This window comes from Hippocampus bargibanti, linkage group LG04, assembly GCF_051943395.1.
Source record: "Hippocampus bargibanti isolate YZ-2025 linkage group LG04, ASM5194339v1, whole genome shotgun sequence".
Classification (NCBI taxonomy): Eukaryota; Metazoa; Chordata; class Actinopteri; order Syngnathiformes; family Syngnathidae; genus Hippocampus; species Hippocampus bargibanti.
In genome coordinates, this window is record NC_142737.1 from 14,235,043 (window position 1) to 14,262,419 (window position 27,377).

Consider the following 27,377-nt stretch of genomic DNA (forward strand, 5'->3'; position numbering starts at 1 on the left):
TAAGAGGCTTCGTCAGCGAACTAAAGTCTTACTGGTCGTATCGGCCCTATTTATATATCCCTAATGTCCAGACATGGCGGCGCCGGACACAGCTATGATAGGTCCCTACTCTCAGGTTGGGGGGAGCAGAGGACCACTCCCTGTGGCCCCACTATGATTATAACGAGATGCTGTTCCACAGGGTTGTGCAAAATTGCAAAGAGGCACTATACAGTTAGATTTGAGTTACTGTTTCGAGAGTTCATGGTGACGGGGGAAGAAGCTGTTTAAATGTTTGCTGGATTTGGTGGATTGGTAGCGCCTGCCTGAAGGGAGTAGCTGGAAAAGGTGGTGGGCAGGAAGCGAAGGGTCCAATCAGATTGTTTATTGATTCTTGCACTGTGCACGTTCTCAAGAGTGGGTAAGGCAGTGCCAATGAACCTAAGTGTCCTTTGAAGTCGGATTTTGCCCTGAACCAAACCGTGATGGAAGAAAACAGGATTGATTCGATGACTGCCGTGTAGAAATGTCGTAGCAGCTCCTGTGGCAGGCCATGCTTCTTCAGCAGCAAGTACATCCTCTGTTGGGCCTTTATACTATCATTATGTTTATAACTCAAGTTGAAGCAGTTCTATTCAACTTTCAATGGTTCTTTCTAATATTTTGATTCCATTATATAGCCAAATACGGAAACCAAAGTCATCAAAACAAAAATGGCTGAAATTTTGAACTGGGTGATTTCGATAATCTAATGTGTCCTGTGACCTCACACACTCTCATAACAGCATGGTAATCCCTTCACTTTCATTTTGTAGGGCAGTGATTTTCTTCCAGGTTTTTTGGCATTGTTGTATCCCATGAGAAATCATAAAGGCTTCCTTGGGAAATCATCCAATTTCACTATATTGATGCAAAAACACTTTGTCCATCGACAATCACCGGCAGAACAACTAAATCCTCTTCCGTTTGAGAGCAGAGGGCACAATAACCACCTTTTGCATTTCCTGGATCAGCTTTGTTTTCCATTTTTCACCTCAATATTTTAGCATTTTTCCATTTCGTGACATTAGTTTGGTTGTGTGCTGTGTGACCTTTGTAATGAACAACCATGTCACATTAAAGGTTGGGAAAGACTGTGGGAGATGGGACAAGATCATGAAAGGTCTGCTATTGACTGAAATTAATTCCATTTATGGAAGTGTTTCCTTTGATCTGCATTTTGCAAAACGTTTCTTTCGTAACCTACATTCCCACTAGCAACATTCAAGCATGCGCTTGCCTGCACGTGCACATACCCGCACACACACACGGAAACAGTATTAAAGAGGCTTAAGACCACATTACTTGTTGAGCCCTAAAGCTCTATACTCAATGTTGCAGCCTTTCCTCTTGGCTTGAGCGCATGTCAGGATGTCTTGTGAGATTTTGTAAGATTTCAGTCTAGAAAAGAATGATTTTTTTTTTCTGTGCCTTTTCTAACATGATTTTTGTGATGCAATGGCACTGCCAATGTCGCATGACTTTTGAATAGCAAACAGATCGTAGATATACATTTCTTGCTTGACATTGTATGCATTATTCACAAATAAAATTCTCATGAAAAACATAGTCTGTAAAAGGCTGAGGGCAGCTAACCCTCAATACATACCCACTCATACAAATTAAAGTAAAAGTGAACCCTATGACCTCGATACGAATAATGGTCAAGAAAATGTATGAATTTAACAGATTATTTTGATTCAAATCTGTTGTAAACTCCTTATTTTTAAGACTAGTGTTATCGATATGGTTGAAAATCTTACTTGGGTGTATTGAGATTAAAGAGTTTGATGTTTCTCTTTATTGGTAAGTCGGTTCGTTATCAGATCTCCCAGGGAAGTGACACGCTGATGTGATGTGTCCCAGAGCTGGATCGTGGCATGGAGTCGAGCAAGCCGTGCTGTGAACTCCGTCCGACGCTGTGTGGGTCTCTGCGAGTCTGTGCGGTCATGTGAGTCTGAGTACGTGTGATTCTGTACATCTCTCTGTCCCGCGAAGGCTACTTATATACCCATTTTTCATGCGTGGGAAATACGTCAGGCTGAGACGCACTTGAAAGACATTAAAGGTCTTTAAAGGACAACCAACGTCACTTTTTTTGTTTCCTAACTGACATCAGAAAAACGTTTTATAGCATCTAAAATACCCAAAACACGCAGGCTGATAATTTTAGTCAAATGCAAAACACCAATAAAAATGACTTAAAGTGTCTAAAAAGTACTTCAATTTGAAACCGGAAGTGGCCAGTTTCAGAAGGTCCCGCCCTCATGTTCCTGGTGCCACGGCAAGACGTCTTGCCTTGCTCGAGAATCAAAACAATGGCTTCAGATTCGCAGAATATGCTTTCTTGTTACTCATCCAGTTATGAATATGATTCAAATAGTTCTGAAAAAGAAAGCATACATGTTTGCAATCGATTAAAGAATTTATTCCGTGTCATTTTGAGGCATCACGGGTGGGAAATGTCGCACCCAAAAAAGGCAGAACATGGCGACCAACCTTCGTGTGAGGAATTAATCAGCCCGTTTCCACAGGCTGATAAATTCCGTCCATGGAGCTTGGTCGCCCTCTTCTGGCGGCAACACGAGGTTTTCAGACCAAACAAGTACAGCAAATTACATTGACGTGATGGAAGCACTGCTACAATGTGCGGACTTGTCACCAACTCAAAAACAAGACTTTCTGAAAAGTCATTTGAAGACATTTTACAAATTATGGCCACAACTTGTCCCCGTAGACGTCGGTTGTCCTTTAAAGATGTCAAAGGGTTGAAAGGCGCACTTCAAAGGCGTACACACGTCAGCGCTGCGGTGCGTACGTGTGATGCCACAGGATCATGGATTGTATCAGAATCGAATAAAATACGTACTGGTATTTTCTGGTGAATAAGGCGCTCCCAAAAGCCTTGATTTTTTTTCAAAAGATGACCCTACGTCTTATATGTGGATGCGACTTATATGTGAAGGAATAAGGAGCCGCAACACGTCTCGCAACTACTGTCAGCAGCCACCAATTTAATTTCCCCCGGTAGAAGTAGTGCGTAACCCCAGGCTCTCCTTTAGCGCCTTATAATGTGGTGTGCCTTATATTTGGAAAACGTATTTCATTCATTGAATGTGCGCCTTGTCGTCCGGTGCGCCTAATATATGGAATCAATTTGAAAATACATCAGTCATTTGGGGTGCATCTTATACTACGGTGTGTCTTATATACCGGAAAATATGGTGTATATATATGTTGGTCGCCAACCAGATCGTGACAATTTCAACCAATTTATATATATATATATATATATATATATATATATATATATATATATATATATATATATATACGTCTGTGTAAGCTCTCAGTCGTACAGGAGTGGTCATCGATGAGAAGGTTTCTTCAGCCGTCATCTGTACAAAAGTGAAGGTTTCGGCCCCATTTATATATAAATGTATTTATATATAAATGGGGCCGATACGACCAGTCAGACTTTAGTTCGCTGACGAAGCCTCTTGGATAGGAGGCGAAACGTCCGGAACCTTCACTTTTGTACAGATGACGGCTGAAGAAACCTTCTCATCGATATATATATATATATATATATATATATATATATATATATATATATATATATATATATATATATATATATATATATATATATATATATATCGTATGTGTGTGATCGGTTTTGGTTGAAATTGTCACAATCTGGTTGGTGACCAACGGGTGGCGCTGTCGGCCGCACAGGTGTCGGTCGTTCCAATCAGTGGCAGTTAAAAGGACTCCCGGCACGACCATTCGGTGTCGGGTCATTGTAGTGTGTATGTGTTTACTGCACCCTGTCAGGTTTGTTTCATCTCGGCAGATTTTTACTCATGGTTTTTTGATACTTTGTATTTTTCTGTTCAGATGATTTTGATGTTTTAGATTTGATCCTGCTGACATTATTTTCAGACAATTTCTCAAATATAACCTGCTGCTCCCTCCTGCTGCTTTTTGGGATCCACAACCGCCATCACCACCTTGCAAACCGTGACAGAACTTTCTTATATTGTGCATTACTAAAAACAAGAAAACCAGTCACACTCTTAAGATATATTTTGAAGACAAATTAATTTGTCTCTGTGTATACTTTTGCAAAGCAATTCCTCACATAACCGTCAAGGACATCTGTGTTGTCTCATATTACCTGTGACGCTGCACTGGATCCACTTCGGAGGGTGCTCATGTGGCTGGCTGCCAATGACCTTTTGTCCACGGAAAAAAAAAGTGGCCAATGGTGTCAACTTGACGCCGTGGACTGCAGGTCAACGTTTCACATGTCAATGAGACAATTAACATGAGAGAGCAGCTGATCTCAACTGGTGTGAATGTCCAGTTCAGGCATGACAGGATGGTGCGCTGGGCTTTTGTGACACAGCGTCAAGAGACCGACTAATTACTATTGAGCGCTGGGAGCGGTACAACCAGCCTGCAGGCAATCGATACGCCGACCTGCCAGAGAAGTGAACCACTGTATCAAAAAAGTCAGCTGTCATAAAACTAGAGTGAACACTTGCTTTTCTGTTGAATTAATAGCAAAAAAATCAAATGACTTTCTAGGATTTTTTTTATTTGTCTGAATTACGGATGAACTGCAACAAGCATGGCGAACTTGAGTTCCTCGAGAGATATATCCTGCTTCTTTTTTATCCTTCTCTATCCAAACGGTCTTGATCATTTCAGGTGACCTGATGAGCTGATTATTTGAATCAGGTGTGTGGGAGTAGGGGGCGTCTAAAACAGAAAGGGACCAGAGTTCCACCTCCTCTGCACTGCACTTTCTGTCCTGAGCTTGTTTGGCAAATACTCGAGCATGCATGACTGCTGTACATATTTTTTTTTTTTTTTTTTTTGCCGGCTTATGTAAAAAATTTTGCCAGATTGCCGCATTTATCACACCCAAAAAAAAAAAAACAACTTACACCTCAAATTCAATTTATGTACATTTTTTAAAATTTGGAAATTTTTCCTTTAAATATTTTATACCAGATATAATTTTAGTTTAAATTTATATTTCAATATATATTTTTTTTCTCTTATTAAATATATTTTATTTTTCATTCTTTAATTTATGAAAATTTTATTCATTTTAATTTTCTTGAATTTATTCTACATTATTATATTATTATTATATTATATTATATAATATATATATATAAATTTATATATATTTTATTTATATATATTTATTTTTTAATTGATTTTTTTCTCAATTGTGATTTATACGTTTGATGACATTACGTGATCTGCGATTCCCCTACTTGAACACATTTATTCCAAGATTTTCCCTGCTTTGAAATTGCATTTCCTTATTAATAATTTCCATTTTTTTACTGATATTAAAATATTCCAAACTCGCGAAATTACTTTTAACAACTCAAATTAAAATCAAAATTTTTTCAAATTTTTATAATTTGTGATTTCCCACTATGTATGGTAGTGCGTGTTCCGTGTGGCCACGCCCGCAAGGGTGGTTCCCCCACTTCCAGCCGTACTCAAGCCATCACGACATGCAATGGTCATACCCATTTCATAGAACCAGATTTGATTTAATTTTTATTATTTATTATTTTTATTCATTTTTCATCGATATATATTTGCTATCTTCAGTTGGGTTACGATACCCCAATTTAAAGTTTATATGTTGCTTTCAATCATGCAATTTAAAAGTTCATAGTGCCTTCACCCATCGACAAAATATTCATTGCCACAATTTATTGGTCAAACTCAATATATTTTCAGAAACACAAATTTGTTTTGTTAAATATAGTTCTTAATGGGTCTGTAGGATTGGACCTTTAGAAAAAACATTCGGCCTTCTGTTGAAGGAACCCCAAGGCCAAAATGATACACCCCCAAAGAATTTCAGTATTTTAACTTGTATTTTTATTCCAATTGATCAAACAGTTTTTAGTAAGGGTGTTTAATTTACCCAATTTTGTCACATAATTATTATTTTAAAAAGAGTTCAGTAAGTGTATTAAAAAATATTCTTCACGATTCGGGAACCCTAGTGCTAAACAATTGTCACGCCCGACTCGCTGATCAGTTGGGGATCAAACATATACAATATTTTTTGTTGCTCACTTTTGGTCATTTGGGGAAATATACGATTTCGCATATGTTTGTCTTATGATGGGAAATTTGGCCATTAAAGCTTAGTAAAGACTAAATAAAATTTTGATCGACTTACCTTTTGGAATGAGGTCAATCAGTCTGGTAATAGTACTATAGAATCTTTTAAACAGTCATTACCTTTATTTACCTAAATATAAGTTTTACGAGCCTTACTTATGATAATTAATTTTACAATATTATTATGAAAGGATAAATTTGAATGATTATTATAATTATATACAATGATTTTCAAATATTCCCATATGAGTGTGATTAGTTAATGCATAATTTGGGGAAAGTGTGATCAAGGTTAAGTGAATGTAGTGTGATGAAGATGGTTGTAATGCCCGAAGGAATAGTGGATCGTTACATTGGTGCCTAAGGAAAGATCTGTTAGGTTATGGGGGGACACATTATGAATTGATGATTTGGTGAGGATGAGGTGAATCGGATGGTGGTGATGGTGCTGTTGTTGATGATGGTAGGGATGGGGTGATGGAGTGATATGGTGTGGATGATATGTGTGGAGATGGTAATGATATGGTGGATAGATGGAACGATAATGGAATTAGTGGAATGGATGGATGGGAATTGGATGTATGAGTGGAAGTGATGTGGATGAGTGGGGATGTATGATATGGTAAGGAGATGGAGATATGGAATTATGGATGGATGAAGAGTGATGATGGGATGAAGGTATGGGTGAGGGAAGATGGTGGATGATGGTGGAGGTGTGATGAGATGATTGGATGAAGTAATTGGGATGATGGATGATGAATGGTGGATGATGGTGGATGCTATGGTGGAATGGTGTGTATTTTTAAGGCAGAATGGAGGTTGATTCCACCAGCCTTGGGCGTTGTGGTTCATTCCTGTTGGGGTTACTCGGTTGAATACCACTTCCAAAATATATATGAGTTAATGACTCAAATGCCTTGTGATTGATGGTGTCGTAATGGGAATTGGCTGAAAATTGGTGTCCCATCATTGCTAATCACAGGTGAGCGCACTTCCCAGCAAGTTTTTTTAATGCGTGGGATAATATTTCCCATTTAGGTATAGAGGAATGGAATTGAACCGTGGTGACTGGTGCGTGCGGTAGTGCGGAAATGGAGAAACAAGTGTAGCGGTTGTAAAGCGTGGATGATTAATCATCAGAATCTTTATATGTGTATTCTTTTGACAGGGATTTGGTCGGGAAACGGAATGCCAAAAGGTGCTGGGGCGTGCTCTCGGCAAACAATGTACGATATGGCGTGAAGTACGGACAGGGTTAAGGTGCCAAAACCTTGTATGAGAAAATGAACTGTGATGCAGTAATTTGGATATTGGCAGGGGAATTGCGCTTGCACATTATTTTATCCAATATGGAATTTGATTGCTGGAAGAGTTCCAATAGATGTGACGACAAACACAGCTTATGGATGCATCATTTTGAGACATCATACATGGGCATAACTTTGATGGTTTAAACTGGGTGGGAAAATTGGAAGGTGGGAAAATAAGTGTACTTTTTGTTTTATTAATGGTGTGTGTTTTGTTAGATTTGTTGTTCTAGAAATTAATGGATGCTATGAGGGCAAGAGGTAAACTAGTTCCTGCACGGCCATATAAGTTAAAGATCGACCTTTCAGGAAAGTTGATTTTAAAATAACGTGTTTTAGCTTATATTCTTTCAAAGGAATAATCCGAATTCATAAAAAATTGAAGGTCTCCAGTTATGTTAAATTAATCATGCACCATCAAAGCACAACTCTGGATTTGGAGTTACATAAATGCCAGGAGAATATATGCTTGAAATACACATTCTTCCTGTAATCTTTCCTTACTGATCAACAGAATCGATAGCAATTTCATTACAATAATTATTTAAAATGGATGAAGGTTTGTCTTAATTGCATCTTGTAACACGAGAAATCGATCTGGCTTAAGGATTGAGTGAAATTTCATTGCGTGGAAAAATTCTTAGACAAGTCAAAAAAAATTGGAAATATTTACATTAATTAAAAGTCGTACAAAATCATAAAAAATGATTTTCTTTCTGACTTTTCTAATTTAATACAAATGTAAAGTTATGACGGAATAAAGATCATTGTATTAAAGAAACATCAATACTGGAATTCTCTAATGACACTTGCACACTGAACTAAATTAAAATGTTGCTAATTTTAAGCGCAGTGCAAGGTTTTAGCTAGGAAATCCAATGATCAGTCACATTCGCACACGACCGACAAAATGCCATAAATAACTATTTCATTCATTCATGCGCGCATAAAGGCGTAATGAATTGCAAATCTACTCTGAAATGATGATTTTGTCTGTGTTTGATATTGATCGAATTTTTTATTATTCAATAGCTTCATTCTTTGGCCGCTTTTTTATTAAATGCTCGTTCTAGTTACAATTAGTACTATCAATTTAGGGGGAATTTTACCCTATTAGGGAATTTATCACTTGCAAAAGAGTATAATTCATTTCGAATTACTGGGCCGTTAGAAGATAATTTATACATAAAATGAGTGACAGGATTTTTCCTTTAGTTTTTTAGATAATGATTTTTTATAAAGACAAGTATTAATTGACAATTTTGATTGCATTATTAGCTTATTTAAGCATCTGAATTTTAATAGGTTACCACAGATAAACCTTCACCTGTACAAAGACTGTATGTGCATCTATTACTAAGAGAAACAAACAGAAAGTGAATATAAAAAATAAGAAGACTGAAGAAGATCCAAGTTAAATGCTACAACGGATTGTCAGCCATACACGCACACACACAATGATAATATGCACATATACATTCTCATATTGTCAACTCTTGAAATGAACGATGAGATGAAATGAACAATGAGATGAAATGTAACATGGTCCTGCGCACTGATTGGATGAATTGAATAATGTAATGAACGCATCACATACACACAAACACACACACACGTTGAAACATGCATGAAAACGTCCACCGTGATATAATGTGTTCTCTTTAAACTATTGCTATTGTATCGAAGTGCGTGACCTAAATAGCACAGTATTCTCGCTCTTACCTAAACTGTGATGGCAATGCCAATAACTTTGTAGACTGTGCAAATGTGTCATGATGCATCCAACAATGTTGAGAATCATGAAACACTGGACGTGATGTTGTTCTGTCCGTTTGTTACAATGGATGGTCCTCACATGAGATTGATGTTGAGAGTGGTGTGGGTGCTGTGCTTCTAGGATGGGAAGGTTGTGAATTTGGGACACATCGTCAGTAGTGTGCCAAAGAATCATTGGGTGTTTCGGCCTTTCATCACAAGACACCCTCATCGATGGTGGCCCATGACAGGTTAATCACGCCCGCGCTTGTGTCCCATGCCCAATCAGATGTTGAGAAGTTGGTGGGGGGTGGGGCGGGGTGTGGTGTCTTAAGTTGCTGTTCTATGAGCCCAACAAGGGTCCTTCCTCTTCATCCAGATCCACTGGTTGCTTCTTTCTGCCGCTTCAGAGACTGATCTAACTGTGTGCCACAGAGCCTGTCCATGAATACCCAGGTCTTTTAGCAGCCTGATGGTGGAGGAAGGCACAAACCCTCTGCATCCAACTTCAATTGCATATACCTTGGCTTTCCATCCTCACAGTTGCGCATCCACTGCGAGTTCTGTGTAGCGCAGCTTGTTGCGCTCATAGGCATCTTCAACTGAGTTTTCCCATGGGACTGTGAGTTCTGTGATGTAGACGGCCTTGAGTGAACGGGACCAGAGCACCAAGTCTGGTCTTAGGGTAGTGGCTGCAGTCTTCGCTGGGAAAACCAATTGCTGGCCAAGGTCAATCTGCATCTCCAAATCGCGGGCCCTGGATAGCTGTCCAACTTCTGGTTTGGCAGGAGGATGGTTGGGCTTTTTCTGTCCCTCTCGGATGAAAGTCAATGGTGCTGGGCTGGAAGTGGTGGCTCTCATTGGCAAGGAGTTGATGCTATTTCTCTTGCAACAGCCAAACTCTTTGACCTGGTTGTGCCTCCAGGTGTCGCGGACTTGTGTGAGGCTGGTCTTCAGGATGTGTTTGAGAGTTCCTGGAGTTCGACAGAGGTCACAGGTTGGATCTTTGCCATACCATAGTTGGAGGTTTTTTTTGAGATGGGAGCACTCATTGATAGCTCTGATGATGAAGCTGATGTTGCTTGCCTCCATTTCCCAGAGATCCCTCCAGCTGAGCTTTCTCTTCAGCTTCTCCAGACCTTCCCACCTCATCCATTGTCCCTATTTGGCACGAGAGACAGCCTTTGCAGTTCTTTCAGCTTCCTCTTGGCGGCACACCTCTTCCATCACCATTTTCCTTCTTTCCGATGTTGAGGCCTTACGCCAAGATGGTTTGTTAGTCAGGCCAAACCCCCCTGTTCCTAGCTGGACCTGTCCCACAATGTCGCTGTGCCTTAGTGCTGCTGTGGCCTGCTGCACTGTGATGGATGGCGTCCATTTCCGTCCAGTTGATAGGGGAGGTGTAGCTTGACTGATCTTCCGGTCTCTGGAGTCTGTAAGGGTCATCGGAAGTCTCACTTTAGAGCACTTGTACTCTTCCACTTTGGGAGCATCTTTAACCTCAGATAACATTAGCAGTACACTGAAGCATAAATGACTATTTATAATGGGCTATTAAAACATTTGCTGTGGCCTGATGATTTATCAAACATATGGCAAATGCACAAAATATTTTATATTAGTAGTGGGCTCAGTATTTGATAAGCACTTTAGCAAACAGATCTGATGACAAGCTGACATTAGGTTGATCATCACTCAAAAGTGGTACCAAACAGTTCTGGCTCACACATGATTTAGATTCTAATCCAAATGGCACAACAGCAATGCCTAATCCGGAATAATACTTCATTTGAACATTCGCTTTTCCTTTCCTGTCTTCATCGTGCAGAAATACGTTGCTGTCTTTGAGCACAAGTAGATCGTTCGTAGATCAAAAAGTAGATATTCGGTCCAAAAAGGTTGGGCAACCCTGTTCTACAGGATGTACTGCAGAGGGAAAATCATTTAATCATGAAGACTCGTTGTTTATTTGTAGCCAATTTACTCATTTTGATAGTTGGCTAATATCGCTAATGTTGATATAAACAGTATACCAGTTGCCTTCATTGTAAAGCTTAGATAAGGCTTTTATTTTTTTTGCGGCTCCAGGCATTTTTTTGTTGTTCTTCTAATATAACTTTTTTTTACATTTTGGTTCACCCACCTATAGTTTTGGGTTAGTGGTCAGGGTCAGAGTTGCTTTAAGGCAGTGTTTTTCAACCAGTGTGCCGCGGCACGCCACTTTGCCGCGAGATATTGTCAGGTGTGCCGCGGGAAATTATCCGATTGTGTTGCACATTGTGTTTTGTGTATGCTGTGGCTGGTATATTGTTAATTATTAATAATATAATAAAAAATGTGAAAAAAAAGCATACATTAACAGTTAATACTTTTTCCCCACGTTTTCAGCTGGGGGTGTGCCCCGAGATAATTTCAACGGAAGAAATGTGCCTTGGCTTGAAAAAGGTTGAAAAACACTGGTTTAAGGTTAGGTTGAAGTTTAGGGTTGGAGTTCGGCTAAGGTGTTAAAGGGTAAAGGGTTGTAAATAGGAGTTTGGGTTGTGTTTTGGTTTTGGTACGTTTTGGTTTGCGAACAACGGGTGGCTTTGTTGGGCCCCGCCTGTAGCTGCACATGTGTTTGTCGTTTTAATCGGTGGCAGCTAAAATGACTCCCAGCACGACCATTCATTGTCGGGTCATTGTTTGTTTCACCCTGTCAGGTTTGTTTTGTCTTGTCATGTTTTACTCATGGTTTTGTTTGCTACTTTGGACATTTTTGTCCTGATGACTTTGTTGTTTCTCCTAACTTTATTTAATACAATTTGTCAAATACACCTTGCTCCTTCCTCTGCCTACTTTTTTGGGGTACACCACCACCACCTTGTAAGGTGACAGGTTTTAGGGTTCAGTTAGTGTTTAGAGTTTAGGGGCAGTGTTGGGACTTCGGGTTTAGGTTTATGGTTAGGATTTAATTTAGGGTTAGGTTTATATTTAGTTTAGGTATTAGGATTAGATTTCGGGTTGGGTTGGGTAGTGGTTTGTTTTGGTGCTCGGTTTACAGTTGGGATTAGGCACAGCCGGTTGTAAACCTACCATATGTTTTTGTGTGTAAGGTGCACCGTACTATAAGGCACACCCCAATGAATGTGCAGGGGGAAATGGAGTTGGTGACTGGTGACAGTAGTTGTGAACTGATGTGGCTCACTATTCACACATCACATATCAGGGGCATCAGCGTATAAGGCACAAGGTCAACATTTGAAAAAAATGAAGGCTTTTGGGTGTGGCTTATGCATCAGAAAATATGATAATTTTCTATATCTGAACTACAGAGCTCCCCGCTAATGTTATGTTCTTATTTATTTGAATGACTTGCTTGTACCTACCAAAAGGGCGGACACTAAATAATTTTCCATCCTTTGGACCATTATAAGGTCTTTATAACAGTATAAAAGTCATTATAAAATGATTTTGTGTTCTTCGCAAAGTTTTGTGAGGAAACATAGCGTTTTCCCCCTTCCATGTCACTTTAGGGGCTCTGTAAAATTATTTTGGCTTTCCGCAGAATAAAAAATGCTGCTCCAGTCATGTTCAATGACCATTTTTTGTAGTGACAATTGTTGCTCTCGCTGTGGCTTTTCCAGGTTTTGTGATGTTTTTCAATGGCCAAATTGTACAACTGTACAATTTTTTATCATTGACTGCCGTGTGATAAATTGTATGTTCAGAATTTCTCATTTATGTTTGTGTGCAGCAACAAAAAGCTTCGCAGTCCGCCCAACTATTTCATCATGAACCTGGCAGTAAGCGACTTCCTCATGGCCTTCACGCAGTCACCAATCTTCTTCATCAACTGCCTATACAAAGAATGGGTGTTTGGAGAAATGGGTAATTTCATTTTACATCATGCGAACTTCCACACCAACATCCAAAGTATTAAACATCTGGATTGCCACACAGGTTGTAAAATGTATGCTTTCTGCGGTGCCCTGTTTGGCATCGCCTCCATGATAAACTTGCTGGCCATCTCCATCGACCGCTACCTGGTTATCACCAAACCATTGCAAACCATCCACTGGAGCTCCAAGAAAAGAACCACGCTGGCCATCATCTCTGTCTGGCTTTATGCACTAGCTTGGAGTTTGGCTCCTCTTGTTGGATGGAGTGAGTCGTTTACCATCGTCGACCGCATTTCATGCCAGATAAAGAAAATTAACTCAGCCAAGCAAACACTGAATACATTGTATAACCCAGTATAAATTTAGACGAGTAAATAGAAATTTCCCTTCCTGATTTCCACAAAACTTTACTTATTCTCACTATTTGACAAACATAGGGTTTTGTTTGCAACGTAAAAACGCATGATGCACTGTGTAGTATGTGGCAAACACACGCTATGTTTTTTACAATAGGCAAAGGGACGTATCAATGGATATGAGCTCATGATTTGGGAAAGATAAGGCACTCTTGTCTGCGCAAACCATACAGTGTAATCTAGTATACTGCATGTCTCGAGAATGGCATTAAAAAACAAAATAATACATCACTGCTTTCCGTAAGTTGTTTGAACTCACTACATGCTGCTATTTATAGTAGGGACAGCGATGTAACTTTGGCTGTGGGAACACTAAAAGCTATTACTGAACTGGCAAACAAATAACAACTTTAGTTGTGAGATCACTATTTGGCAAACACATCCCACTATTTATAGCAAGCAAAATAATGTCACTTCAGTTGTGGTGGCCTGGTGCACTTAATGATTGTTAGAACAAGCTAAATTTCATAACATTAGCTTAGGCCTCGCTATTGTGCAGGTACAGACTGGCAAATAAACTATAATGGCAAAGTTATCCAAAATTTGCTGTTGGCTCTACTTTTGACCGGTACAAGCTATTGGTACAAGGAATAAAACAGTGGAACTTTAGCAATGTTCTTCCCATTTGTTAAACACCGAATACTGGTCATTATTTCCAATATTAGTTTTGTTGTTTAATGATGAACTTTGGGCTCACTATTTGGCAAGCACAAGTTACTATTTAGAAGTGGCAAAGAAAGGCTTTATTATAGTGCTAGTGGGCTCACTATTTGACAAGCACACCATAAATTATGACTGTAATATAAAAGTATGTAATAATAGCTGTGATCTTGTTATTTGGAAAGCACAAGATACTATTGATACAAAGTGCATTATCAAGTTACAGCTTCAGCTGTTATCAAAGCGCTATATAAATCAATGTGTATTGTATTGTGTTGTAAGTACGTACTTATTTATCTTTGGGCCACCAATGGCACTGTTTATAACAGTTAAAACAACATATTTTAATAGTTTATTGTGTGTTGTTTCACTAAGAATAAAAAACGATTTTTTTTTTCTTATGACAGATGCATCTGTAATTTCCATGTTATTTTGTATAGGCTCCTACATTCCAGAGGGCCTGATGACATCGTGCACTTGGGATTATGTCACATACTCAGCATCTAACAGGAGCTACACCATGATGTTGTGCTGCTTTGTCTTCTTCATCCCGCTTCTTATCATCTTCTACTGCTACGTATTGATTTTTCTGGCTGTCAGGAAGACCAGCAGGTGAGCAAGAGGCCAAAGTCATGTTTGTCGTCTCCCAATACCTTGACTTGTGAGTGATAAAGTAAGTTGATATTTTGTTTATTACTATGACCAAAAATTGGGCATGTGAGTGAAGGAGTTTGTCACGTTTCAGTTTGTGGCCAACGAGTGGCACTGTAGGGCCCTGCCTACAGCTGCACATGTGTTGGTCGTGTTAATCAGTGGCTGTTAAAAGGACTCCCAGCACGACCATTCAGTGTTGGGTCATTGTTTGTTTAACCCTGCCAGGTTTGTTTTTCTGTTCTGATGACTTTGTTGTTTGAGATTTTGTTACTGCTGACTTATTTAATACAATTGGTCAAATACACCCTGCTCCTCCCTTCTGCCCACTTTTTTGGGGGTGCACCACCACCAACAACAACACCCTGCAAATCATTCAGTTATATTTCATTACTATTATCTTGGTATATTTCTTATTTCCTAAAATTATCTTGGTGTTTTTTAGACATTTGGAAACAACACATTTCTATCCATTTCATTGGGGAAAGTTGATTTGCAATACAAGTGATTTGAGTTGCAATTATGATCTATAAATGACTCAAACTCGAGGTGCCAATCAATTATTAAACACTGAACTAACGTTGTTGTCCTCAGGGAGGTGGAGAGACTTGGTACCTGGGTGAGGAAATCCACATTAATCCACCAGAAATCCATCAGAAGTGAATGGAAACTGGCGAAAATCGCCTTTGTAGTCATTGTGGTTTATGTCCTCTCCTGGTCACCGTACGCCTGCGTCACACTTATTTCATGGTCAGGGTAAGACTGCTTTAATAAATGACATCTGGACAAATTGGTAATGAATGACTTTGATAACTGAATGAACACTCCCCAAAACCGACTCACGTACATCCCCCGGAAAGTTTAGGGAAAAAAAAGATGGGGATAATTGTTCCAAGTGTTTTTAATCTGCCTAGACAGCCTTTGCCCACAAAAACACAGTAAAATTGTTAACAACATATAAATATATTACTTGATGTCGATTTTCTACTCGTTCAAATGGGAAATCACCAATACACAGATGGATTTAATCTACATTTTCAGATAATCCCTGAACGCTCATGACCCAATGATTATGTAACAAATCAAGAGATCAGGGTTAACTTTGAGCTGTTGAACTCATTATTTTTCATGCTCTATTGAAGTGAAAAAAAGGCAGGTTGCCAATGTTAACATTTTAGACTGTATTGACAATGAAAGCACTGTATATGATTCAACATGGTTTGATCTCTTTGTTTTATCCAGCCATGCCAACCTGTTGTCGCCATACTCCAAGTCCGTTCCTGCCATCATAGCAAAAGCCTCCACTATCTACAACCCTTTCATCTATGCCATCATTCATAATAAATACAGGTAATCAGCTCACCCAGCGTCTGCTTCCGTGAAACCTCATACAGCAGCTTCCACTCTCACAGACGCATTTGACAATTAAGCAGTGGGCGTTGAAAGACGGGAGCCTTTTTTCCCTCTCAATATGATACGTATGCATCCACTGGATACAATCGGAGAGGAGTGGGCATGGTTTTGTACATCATGTCCTCAGGTCATCTTGCATAAAATGTGTACTGTTTCTATATGTGTTTCTCATTTTTGCTGTATTCAGGATGACTCTGGCAGAAAAGGTTCCCTGCTTGTGGTTTCTGTCTCCCACCCCTCGAAAGGAGTGTATCTCCTCCTCATCCATCAGTGAATGCTCCTTCAGGGACTCCACCATTAGTCGCCAGTCCACTGCATCCAGGACTCACTTCATCAGCGCGTCCTCCAAACCCACTGATATGGTAAACCTGAAAAACACAACAAAAATGAAATTCTATGGAAAATAATATTAACACATTCAACCATAAAGCAATGCCTGAAATGAAACAACATGTCACAACTGTTGACAAAATACAGGATATGGTGAACAAAATACAATACAATACAGTCGTAGCAGAACCAAGTCATTTAATTTTTTTAAAACCAAAATACTATAGTAATCCATCTGCATGGTCTTATGCATGTGGTACTATATGTGCAACCACAAAACAAATCATTTCATGAATGGAGCATACTCAAATTTCAACTGTCTGTCGTGGCTTGGAATTGAAGTGGATTTACGTGGGATAGGCGATGTGAGACAATCTCTTTTCATCAACGGATGCTACAGCATCGTGTTTGCTTTCAACATTTAGCTTGTAGCAGACGTGCACATTTCACCATGACGTCTCCGATCCATTGGTGAAAAGGAGGCTTTGATCCTCAGAGATGGTGCAGAAAGTGCTTAAGATTAAATGACTGTGTCTTTGTGTTGTCAAATTATTTTGTTTATTTTTGTTCTTTTGACGCCAGGATGGCGCTGCGAGAGTGGCTTTCTTTACAGCAGCTCCAGCATTTTGTTTTTCTACTTCTTCCGTTCCTTTTCTCTTACTTTCATCACTTTTCTAATGTGAAATGTCTACACTGCGAGACTAATAAAAGATAAACTAATCCAACTCTACTTGATTCAAACATTTTAAAATTGTAAACCACAGGATTTTTTTTACGATGTTGAATCAAAAATTGATTATTGATGTATGTGCGCACACCGGTTGAAAACCCTATTGCAGGTCCCAAGGGACGTGGAGATGCAGCATCTTGGAAAAAAAACAGGAGATTCCTTTAGAAGTCTATCATCCTACCATCAATCCAGCAGAGGCAGCTCCTGCAGGAGGGCACTGGAACACAAGACCACCCATAGAGTGGAGAAGGTGGGTATGGTGGTGTATAGTAGAAATTCATGTCAAACTTGTGGCTTGGGGGCAAGATCCGAAGTTAGCTAGCTAGCCTGCACACGGCTCATTAGCTTCCACACTTGCTATCTGCAATATACTTCTCACAGAAGTATATTGATGCTAACCTTAACATGGGGCTTGTTAAAATATCACTGACATTCGACTGTTTCATCTATGTTATTGTTTCATTGCAAATTAGAATCGCGAATCCTCCGGTGCATTCAAGCTGGAGCGTACTCGTAATTTCGTTTACTTGTCAGGCTCATTTAAAGGGGCGTTTACCTGTTTCAACATGACGGCCAGTATCAACCAATCAACATTGTGCTTTCCGCCAACTGCAGATGCAACAGGAAATGAACGGCGGAAAAGCGAGAATATGTATTTAGTTTTATCGGCGAGCCATATGCAATCATCAAAAGAGCCATACATGGCTCGTGAGCCATAGGTTCCCGACCCCTGATCTAGTGTAGCAATACGTTGAGGCTATAAAACATTTATTTGATTTGACCAATGTCGGGCCGTGGATTTCATCGCGAGGCCTTCAGTAGTGCTTCGTCTGAATCAATCCAGTCTGAAAAAAGTGTGGTGTGATTTACTACAAGTCCACTAGAGGGGACCATTAACCAGGAAATAATTGAGCAACCTTTCTTAATGATGTCCATTTTGTCTTGAAAATTCCATTTCAAGACAAAATGTCTTTAACAGAAAATCACCAACCAAATCCATTTCTTCTCCTTCAGCAATTGTGGGTTGACAAAACCGCTATCAAATCAACACAAAATATTTGCTTATGCAGCTCGCTACCAGTAGTGCGCTAGCTCTAGCCAGTGTGCACTTATCACCAGCGGCTAGTGATATTATGATTGGCTAGTGACTAGCCAATCATGTGACTAGCCAATCAGAGTGCTCTTCTCATCTAGCAGCTGGTGATCAGAGCAGTTTCCCCAAACTATGATTGGCTCGTGACTAGCCAATGGCGTTGACCAGCGCCTTCAAAAAGGCGTTGGTACCCCTTTTGGGTTGCGAACTCGAAATCTGATTGGTTAAAGCAATAGTTCAATCGACATATTTGATGCGACGGGGCCTGCAGAACGGATTATGATGGCGTCCTGGTAGATTTCTGACCCTGGTAACAAATGATGACTGAAATGTGATTGGTTAAATGCTTAAATACAAAAATACATCTGGAAGCAGCAGGACAGGGGAAAAGTGTTGATAAGAAGCTGAAAGACAATTTGGAATTATTTAATAAGAATTCATGGACAAAATATAATTAACATCAGTCCGTGATTCAGATATTTTGAGACCAGCAGAAAAGGTTTTGCAGGCCTTGACGGTCCACCACTGGTAAACGCTCGATTCAGTTCGTATGTACACGGATGAATACACTAAATGTAATACTAATTGTACTAAACAGACTTTCTGAATACCGCCTTTCAACATCTAGTTCAACTTGATATCAATGTGGAGGAAGAAAAAGCCTTCATGGTCCACCACTGAATTTGACTTTCATAAGGCCTCCGAGGAAAGACATAACTCCAAAGTCGTCTGCGACAACAAAAATGAGTTTAACACCCCTGCAGTAGACGTTCACTGTCTCATTGCATGTACTCTCACGTTCTTATTTCTCATGCACATTTTTCTTGTTTGTTTTTGCTGCATTTTTTGTTTGTTTGTTTTTTGTTTTCACCACCAGCATCCATCTACCATGACTGAGTCATCAGGCAACTGTGACCATGAACTGGTTTCTAGCACGCTCACCAGCGCCACTCTCCCCCTACTAGTTCTTACCAGGAGGCGTAGTCACAGTCTGACCCACAAAGACTCCAAGAGGGACAAAATCAGTCCCGACAGGCCGCAAGGCTGCAAGAGCAACTCGGCTGACTCATTGTGCGTCGGACGAGCCTCGACGGCCGAGACTCGGGAATCTCAAAAGCAGGGGGTCCCTCGAATTGTCGTCATCAGCCCCACGACAGAGAGCAGACTGGTCCAACAGGACAGCCTCTGCTTGGAGGAGATGATGGCAAACAACGTTTTGGTTAGTCTGAACTTCTCGTCAGAGGTGTTGGAAGCGGTGGAGTTGCTATCCTGACTTGTTTGTGGATGGTTGGCATCATGGAATAGCTTCCACGTTTTGTCGCTGCAGTTTTTTTTAAAGGCTTCATCTTTCAGGTTGTCAATGTATTTTAATCTTTTAGTGATTTGTGATACCCTAATGAGTTTGGACAAAAAGCATACACCAAGTTAAGCCCCAAAATCTAAACCTTGGATATTTTGCCAGTGAACCGTTGGATGTTGCAGAAACCCATTCCACACCAATTCAGGTACGTGGAAAAAAATCCAATCCAGGCTACACGTAAGCAGGCCTTAATGCTCCTGCACTGGAACAGGCAGCCAGCCTCTTATTTGAGGAGGGTGATTGCATGCGAACAACGTAAATTGGTCTGAACGTAGGGGTTAGTGCAATAAGTCACCCCTTGCAATTTTCAGGTAATAAGATCACTCTCACACCAAATGAATGAAAGATGTGAAAAATTACAACACACATTCACAAAAATGACAAACATTTTTTTAATAAAAATACAGGTACAGATTAATGGGGTTCCATACTCCAAGACTAATTATGAATGGACCTGTGTTTAAAGGAAATAAGAGACAAGGCATGGAGTTAGGGGTGAAGGGTTAATTTTAGTGTTAAGGGTCTGAGATCAGAACAGCTCATCAGGAGAGTCTCTGCAGATGGCATTTTGGTTATTTTGGAATTTTCTTCAGAGGCCTTGCATGCAGTAGACTTTCTATCCTGGTCATAAGGTAGATGTTATCGTTTTTTTTTACCTCAAAACTAGACTCTGTTTATCTGCAGCCATGTTTTTTTTCTCCGAAAGGGTTCGTATTTTGGATTGGATTAGCCTGTATTCGTCTTGCAGTGGAGAAATTTCACGTGTCTCTGGGGTTCAATGTTTAATCAATTCTCTGTATCCCATCGATGTTGGCCAAACGGTAGATTATCCCTGTGGAAAAAAACAACATATTTACAGTTAACACCTTTGTTTCAGTCACTGATCCCATGCAAAGTGCTATATGAATGAAACACTACACCAAAAAAGGTTGTCAAAGTTACAAGCAAAGAACGCACCCTCAATCTTGAACTGTGTGTGAATTTACAGAGTTTGATGGATATTTCATTCTAGGAAGTTTGAGTTAGTGTTAGGGTTGGGAATGTATCGTTTTTGAATGTATAACCAACCTATTTAGTCCTCATCATTGTCACATGATGGTACTGTGAAAATTTAGATATGGTAACATTTGGCATCACAAGTTCTCTACCAAACAAAAACTGGTCAGGATCTGTCCGACAATGTAAATTATTGAGAGGTTTTGAGCGGTAATAATTGAACTTGAAATCTATACTCGACTCAATTGGCGACACTCAATTAAAGTAGTAAACGGGGAAAATCTCTTTCAATCTGTGTGATTCCCAATACAGGTTCTTCAGATTTTTTGTTTGTTTTTATGCTTGTTTTTGTTGTTATTGTTATTGTTTTGTTTGTTTTTTTGCCCGACCTGTCACCATAGAAGTGACTGTTCATTTTCATTAAACAAAATAAATAAATGCCAATGTCTTGTCTGCACTCCTTTTCCTTTATCTTTTGGGAGTGACAATCAGAAAGAGATTTGTGATTTAAGTTGCGTGTGAATGCAGTATGTACATTATTATGATCGTCCGTGCACAGGCAGTAAAACACATTTTATATCAAGGCTTTTTGTGCTTGTAAAATATACACAATCTGACTCATCAGACATCAAAGTGGGTTCAATTTAGTAAAATAACAGGAATCGTTAGCGATCTAATCGCTGCAATCCAAATGAAAACACTCGTTGCACAGTGTAGCTCATTTTACACATGTAATTTCGACATTTTTGTTGATATTTTATTGATTCAACATGCGTACATAAATAAATACATTTCAAATGAGTCATTTGACATCTTACGTTTTTTATTTATTGAAATAGGACTGATGTTTTCATAATATCCACAATGCTATTTTATCAAACACATTTTCTCCTACAAAGATGAAACAACTCTGAAAAGTATCATCTTTTGGAACGGATCAACAGTTATTTTATTTCTTCCACAACGCGGGCGCCTTTTTAATGCGTCACTACCTACGCATGACTAGTCAGCTGTTGCTGCGTCCGATTCTTGCACCACCTCCATTTTTGACAGGTAAGTCATACTACTCACACAAGAATGGCTTAAAGTGGAATTGTTAACGTTCTAAAACTTCTAATGAAGCTTCAACAATGAGTTTAAATATTTTAACCGAAACGGTTTAGTCATCAGTTCGCTGTATTAGTCGTCGCTAACCTCACTCCAACTTAGATGACAGCTCCGAAGTTACTTAGAAATTATGCTAGCAAGTAGCAATGCTAATAAGGCACCAACAAACTTTCTCAATATTTTGATGTCGCCGTTGCTTGAATAGTAACGCGGCGAAGTATGCAGTGTGTCAAAATCTAACATTGAGTTAATGTCTGTTGTTTAATTTTACAGATTTTTTTCCAGCAGAGTTATTTGGAGAAGTTGTATATTTTTTCGGTCATTTCTGTTTTGACTTCTGTTTCAGTTCCTTGTACAACCCTTGCCAGTTTGTGAAAGAATATTGGAAAAAAGGCAATCAAAATTAGTCTTGGAATATCTATTTCTGGTTTAGTTTTACAATTCAATTGTCTTTTTGTGCATGAACCCATAATGTAAAGTATTAAGTATTTCTATAGTATTTATACACAGTATGGTAAAACTGGGGCTGAACGGTTTTGGAAAAGAATAAAATTACAATTGAATTTTCAATTATTTTGTTCAAGGTCTTTTTTCAAATTATTTTTCAGCGAACAATCTTTGCAATGCTACAAGCAATATCATAATACAGTACCGTACCACAATTTCACGTATACATTTACCAGATGTACAGTCTTTTGACCCTTCACCACAGTAATTCAATACTGCCACATATGACATGCAGTGTGAACATAATTCCAGAAATACAAAAAAAGATACATGTATAAAAAATGATCTAAAGCCAGTATTTTATACACATTGTAATTTGGATTTGAATTTGCCTTTATTAGTATGAAAGTATGAAAGTAAGATTATCATTTTTTTGACATAACAAATTTACTATGAATAAGCAGTATATTTTTCAAAGTTTTTTTTTTAGTTTTGGAAATGTATTTTCTTTTATGTGTGATTACAAAGATTACAGCTCATAATGGCGTGTCAATTTTGTAAGGTCACAACACTAAACTCGGTGACAAATGTCACTATCCAACGGAAACCACATCGCTTCAAAATGTTGTCATTGTTTTTATCCTTGTTTTATGTTCCTTATGTCCACCAAGAAACTCGATTACATCTCCCATAGAAAACAGGAAGGAGTGATTGACCAGGCACAATGTGGACAGACAAGCAGCGAGGGATGCGTCTGTCTCAGCAGGAGATCCTGTGCAAGAACTCCTGTGGTTACTATGGCAACCCTGCATGGCAGGGTTTTTGCTCCAAGTGCTGGAAGGAGCGAGTGCAGCCTGCCGAAGACCTTCGACAAGACAACAGGTGAACTTGTACAGGCGTCATTTAAAGAATGTTTTCTCTTTACAGTCATGTAAGTGGAAGAAGAATTGAACAAAGTTGACCAATGTAAAAGTTCGATGCATTTGAGACCCACTAAAAAAATGTGAAAACCTTCAAAATATCATGATTAAGATTTTTTTGAACCCCTTTGACTCACTTTGTAAGCATAGAATCTGATCTGTGTGACTTCTTGCAGAGCGGGTGCTGACGGCATACCACCAACCTTTTCCAAATTTGAGGAGAAGAAGAATATTGAGAAGGGTCGTCGTGTCAACACCATGAGGAGATTCTTCTGGGGCGGCCCGTCCCCTCCCAAAGCTGGTAGGAAAATGATCAATGACGCATTTCAGGTGACGCTCCGTGAAAGGATTCTGCTTGGCCAAGATGGCGGATTTCATATGAATTCCCCTCACTACTCTTCTTAACTTATTTTTGTCTTCACTTAAAATTAAAGGACAACCAACGTCACTTTTTTGTTTTTTAACTGACATCAGAAAAACGTTTTAGAGCATCTAAAATACCTACGCATATTTTTTACGCGATATTTTTATTCAAATGCAAAACACCAATAAAACATTGAGCTGCGAATTGGGCATTTTCAGAAAGTCCCGCCCCCAGTTCGTGACATCACGCAAAGACGTCTTGCATTGCTGGAGAATAAAAACAATGGCTTCAGATTCGGATAATATGCTTTCTTGTTACACATCCAGTTATGAATATGATTCAAATAGTTCTGAAGAGGAAAGCATACATGTTTGCAATCGATTAAAGAATTTATTCCATGTCATTTTGAGGCAAACGGGCAGGGGGGAATGTCACACCCAAAAATGGCGACCAGCTCCCGTGAGGAATGAATCAGCCCGTTTCCACAGGCTGATAGATTCCTTTCATGGAGCTTGGACTCCCTCTGCTGGCGGCTTTTGGATGTAACATCAAGGTTTTCAGATATCCAGTACAGCAAAATACATTGACGTGATGGACTGCTACAATGCGTCTTATTTTACGGTCAGGAGGCGGTCCTTTTCTGACGTCACGTACGGACTCGTCACCAACTCAAAAACAAGACTTCCTGAATGTTCAGCGCGAGTCTTAAAACGTAAAGTATAGCTATATGCGATGGAATCTTTGTAAAATACACTCAGTAGAAGTCATTAGAAGCCATTTTACAAATTATGGACACGTCGGTTGTCCTTTAAGAGTTATTTTGAGTCATTGGTTTTAAATATAAGAGGATTAGAGTTGAATTTGCTGCTTTTTTTTGGCGAACCTTAAGATCCGTTTTTCAAAGACTGACTGTGAAATGTTTATCCGCAGACATTAAAGTAGACTTAAAAGATCAAATTTGGACGTTATTCCTTTTGTCAGCAATGAAACTTGTTTGGTTGCTGTTTCTTCCACCTCTTCCTTTAGAACCTTCCGACAGTCAAATGAATGTGTTAAAAGCCTTCCAGAACCTGGAACCCGGAGACTTCACCGGGTTCTTAAAAGCACTCCGCAGCCCGTCATCTCAGCGTCTGCAGTCCCGTTGCACAACCTTCCTCAACACAATGGAAGCTTACCATGTAATCACCGTCTCATCTTGAGAAGGAGGTTTCGTTGAATAGTTCTGACCGTGTTTTTTTTTATGCAGGCTCTGCCAGTGGAGAAACAGTCGGACCTCGTGCAAGACTTTTACCAGTCTTTTGCCCGCTATTTTAGCAGTAAGTGCCCATCGCCTCATTGCCATTCAAGTCATCCATTTAACCCATTGACCCATATTATGTTATGGGTCAATTTGACCCGTTTCAGTTTTTGTGTTGACGAAAGTACTGGATATTCTTTCTTTTTCCTTTCTTCAAAACAGTTCTAAATTATCCCAAAGGGATAGAAAATGTGTTGTGTCACTTTTCAAGTATGTTTATAACATCTCAGAAACACAAAACAGTTATTGTTTTGTGTGGATTTTTACATACAGGTAAAAATGAACCACAACATAATCATTTTTTAAACCTAATATGAGGGTTAAATGTAAAATGTGGGTTAACAAGTGTTTTTTTTTTTTTTTTTTTTTTTTTTTTTTTTCTTTTCAGGGTTTTCAGAAGCTGAGCTCACTCAGACAATGGAACATGTGGAGAAGCTCATCATGACGCGCTTGCACAAGTGGGTATTCTGCCATGACAGCTGTGATGACGAGCAGAAGGACCTGATTTTGCAAAGGAGGATACGGTTAGACTTGCCTCACACCTTGTTTTTAATTCTTGAATTTACTTTGGTTGTATGCTTCCATTTTTTTTATCCATCATCCTGCATTTTTTTTGGAATGGGGTGGCTGCCGCTCCTCACCTGTGACTGTAGTGTCCTTGAGAGTTTTGAAAGGTGCTTATAAATGAAATGTATTATTATTTACTCTTCCCTAGGTGTCCCTATTCAATTGTAGTTCCATTCTCTCCACATATGAGTTTCAGAAATCGACATTTTCTTGTTTAACAAAAAAAAGCTAATTTCCCTCAAGAAAATCGCTTGAGTTAGCATGAAATTTTGCATGATCGTTGTACTAAGTTCATCCTGTCTACTTGATATCTAATTTTAAGCAGATTCTTTACTTAGTGTAGGTGTTCAAATACCTGACATGTTTCGGTGACTACTTCCGTGTTTTTGTGTTGGACGAAGGCGGAAGTAGTCGCCGAAACATGTCAGGTATTTGAACACCTACACTGTCTGTAAGTAAAGAATCTGCTTAACATTAAAAATAAAATATGAAATTTTGCAGTTAGATGCTGACTTGTTTTTTATTGTATACCTTTTTGGCAGTTCTTTAAACTGGGTCACCCCGCAGATGCTCAGCGTACCTTTCCCAGACGTGCAGAGCGCCGTCTCGGGTGACCCCTTTCTTCCCGCTATAACAGCCATCATCGAGATGGACGCCAAACGCGCCCCTCAGGACAAGCTGGTATGCGTGTCCAAGTGCAGCCAGCACGTGTTCGAGGCGCTCTCTGCCTACAACAATGAGCCAGCCAACGCCGACGACTTCCTGTCTGCCCTGGTCTACGTTGTGCTTAAGGCCAACCCGCCTCGCCTGCACTCCAACATGCAATATGTCATCCGCTTTGGCCTCCCGCATAGCCTCATGGCAGGAGAAAGCGGTTACTACTTCACCAATTTGGTAAGTTTCTTACATGTTTCAAATATTTTCTACCTCAACAAAATTAAGAGTTGAATGAGAAATGTGTTTGGATTTCAACCCAAAGTCCAGACTGTGAGAAATTTTACAACTTCTAAAATGACCCCATTGCCATCATTTGGTTGCAGTCTTGCGCTGTGGCCTTCATCGAAAAATTGGACGGCTCCTCGCTCAACCTCAGCCCAGAGGAGTTTGAGGGCTACATGAGGCGTCGAAGAACCCCAGCAGCAGTGGATGGGTTGCGCGAGGTCGCCTGTGAAACGCGGCAACTTCTGGATGAGCTGACATTGCGACAGGAACGGTTGGACCACGGGGTGGATGCCCTCAATGTCCAGATGCAGACGTGGGCGGACGCGGTTCACGCCCAGATAGACCAGGCCACGTCACAACTGGTCTTGGTGCAAGAGGAAGTGAGCGATCTCTGTTCATCATCGTCATCACCGTCCTCCTCTGATTCAACTGGCATAGAGCAGGTAGTGCTTACAGCTCAATATGCAGGGCCCTCCGATACGGACTGTTAATCATAACTTTAAAAGGTACCCCTGTACTAACTCTATCACTTGATCAAAAAAAGCACAGGTTGTATTTCCACGTTGTACACGTGAATTGTTTGTACTTGTTAGCTATTGGTACGGGCAAAATGAAGAAAGTTTTAAATGCATTCCGTGATTACCAGCAACTGTGATGGCGTAGCACTCAGGTTTTTTTGTTGTTCTTGTTGTTGTTTTTTTGTTTCCTAAAAAAGAATTTATAATATATTAAAATGGAGATTTATAAAATAATATGAAATGGTCCATAATACTGATATATGGGTATGTGAAATAACTAAGGAATCTCTTAATGTCCTGTACTTGTTTTTGCTTTTGAAGGTTTCCATAATAAAAATCTGAACTGACTATTGTGCAAAGTCCTTGGTTATTTTCAAGTTAGTTTTTTTTGTTTGTTTGTTTGGAGTGGAGCGGGGTCAGTTTTTCCCTTAAAATCATGC

The 27,377-nt window shown here is 39.5% G+C and overlaps 2 protein-coding genes across 4 annotated transcripts; both read left to right on the plus strand.

Annotated features, from left to right (window-relative positions):
• Positions 1 to 1,958: 1,958 nt before the first annotated feature.
• LOC148899139 (melanopsin-A-like) lies at positions 1,959 to 21,498 on the plus strand. Of its 2 annotated transcripts, XM_088994189.1 has the most exons (9): positions 1,959 to 1,979; positions 12,982 to 13,115; positions 13,188 to 13,391; positions 14,643 to 14,814; positions 15,448 to 15,609; positions 16,096 to 16,203; positions 16,454 to 16,628; positions 17,436 to 17,576; positions 19,297 to 21,498. In XM_088994189.1, the coding sequence occupies exons 2-9, from the start codon at positions 13,019 to 13,021 to the stop codon at positions 19,690 to 19,692; spliced, it is 1,455 nt and encodes a 484-aa protein (XP_088850315.1). In that variant the 5' UTR covers positions 1,959 to 1,979; positions 12,982 to 13,018; the 3' UTR covers positions 19,693 to 21,498. The 2 variants fall into 2 exon arrangements, with proteins under 2 accessions (XP_088850315.1, XP_088850314.1); XM_088994188.1 differs by lacking the exon at positions 1,959 to 1,979 and having other exon boundaries at positions 12,968 to 13,115.
• A 272-nt stretch (positions 21,499 to 21,770) lies between these two features.
• On the plus strand, positions 21,771 to 27,285 carry LOC148899140 (rab5 GDP/GTP exchange factor-like). Of its 2 annotated transcripts, none has more exons than XM_088994190.1 (8): positions 21,771 to 21,828; positions 23,001 to 23,211; positions 23,426 to 23,550; positions 24,640 to 24,791; positions 24,860 to 24,929; positions 25,299 to 25,434; positions 26,020 to 26,371; positions 26,518 to 27,285. In XM_088994190.1, the coding sequence occupies exons 2-8, from the start codon at positions 23,054 to 23,056 to the stop codon at positions 26,908 to 26,910; spliced, it is 1,386 nt and encodes a 461-aa protein (XP_088850316.1). In that variant the 5' UTR covers positions 21,771 to 21,828; positions 23,001 to 23,053; the 3' UTR covers positions 26,911 to 27,285. The 2 variants fall into 2 exon arrangements, with proteins under 2 accessions (XP_088850316.1, XP_088850318.1); XM_088994192.1 differs by having other exon boundaries at positions 21,775 to 21,828; positions 23,024 to 23,211.
• The last annotated feature ends 92 nt before the right edge of the window (positions 27,286 to 27,377 follow it).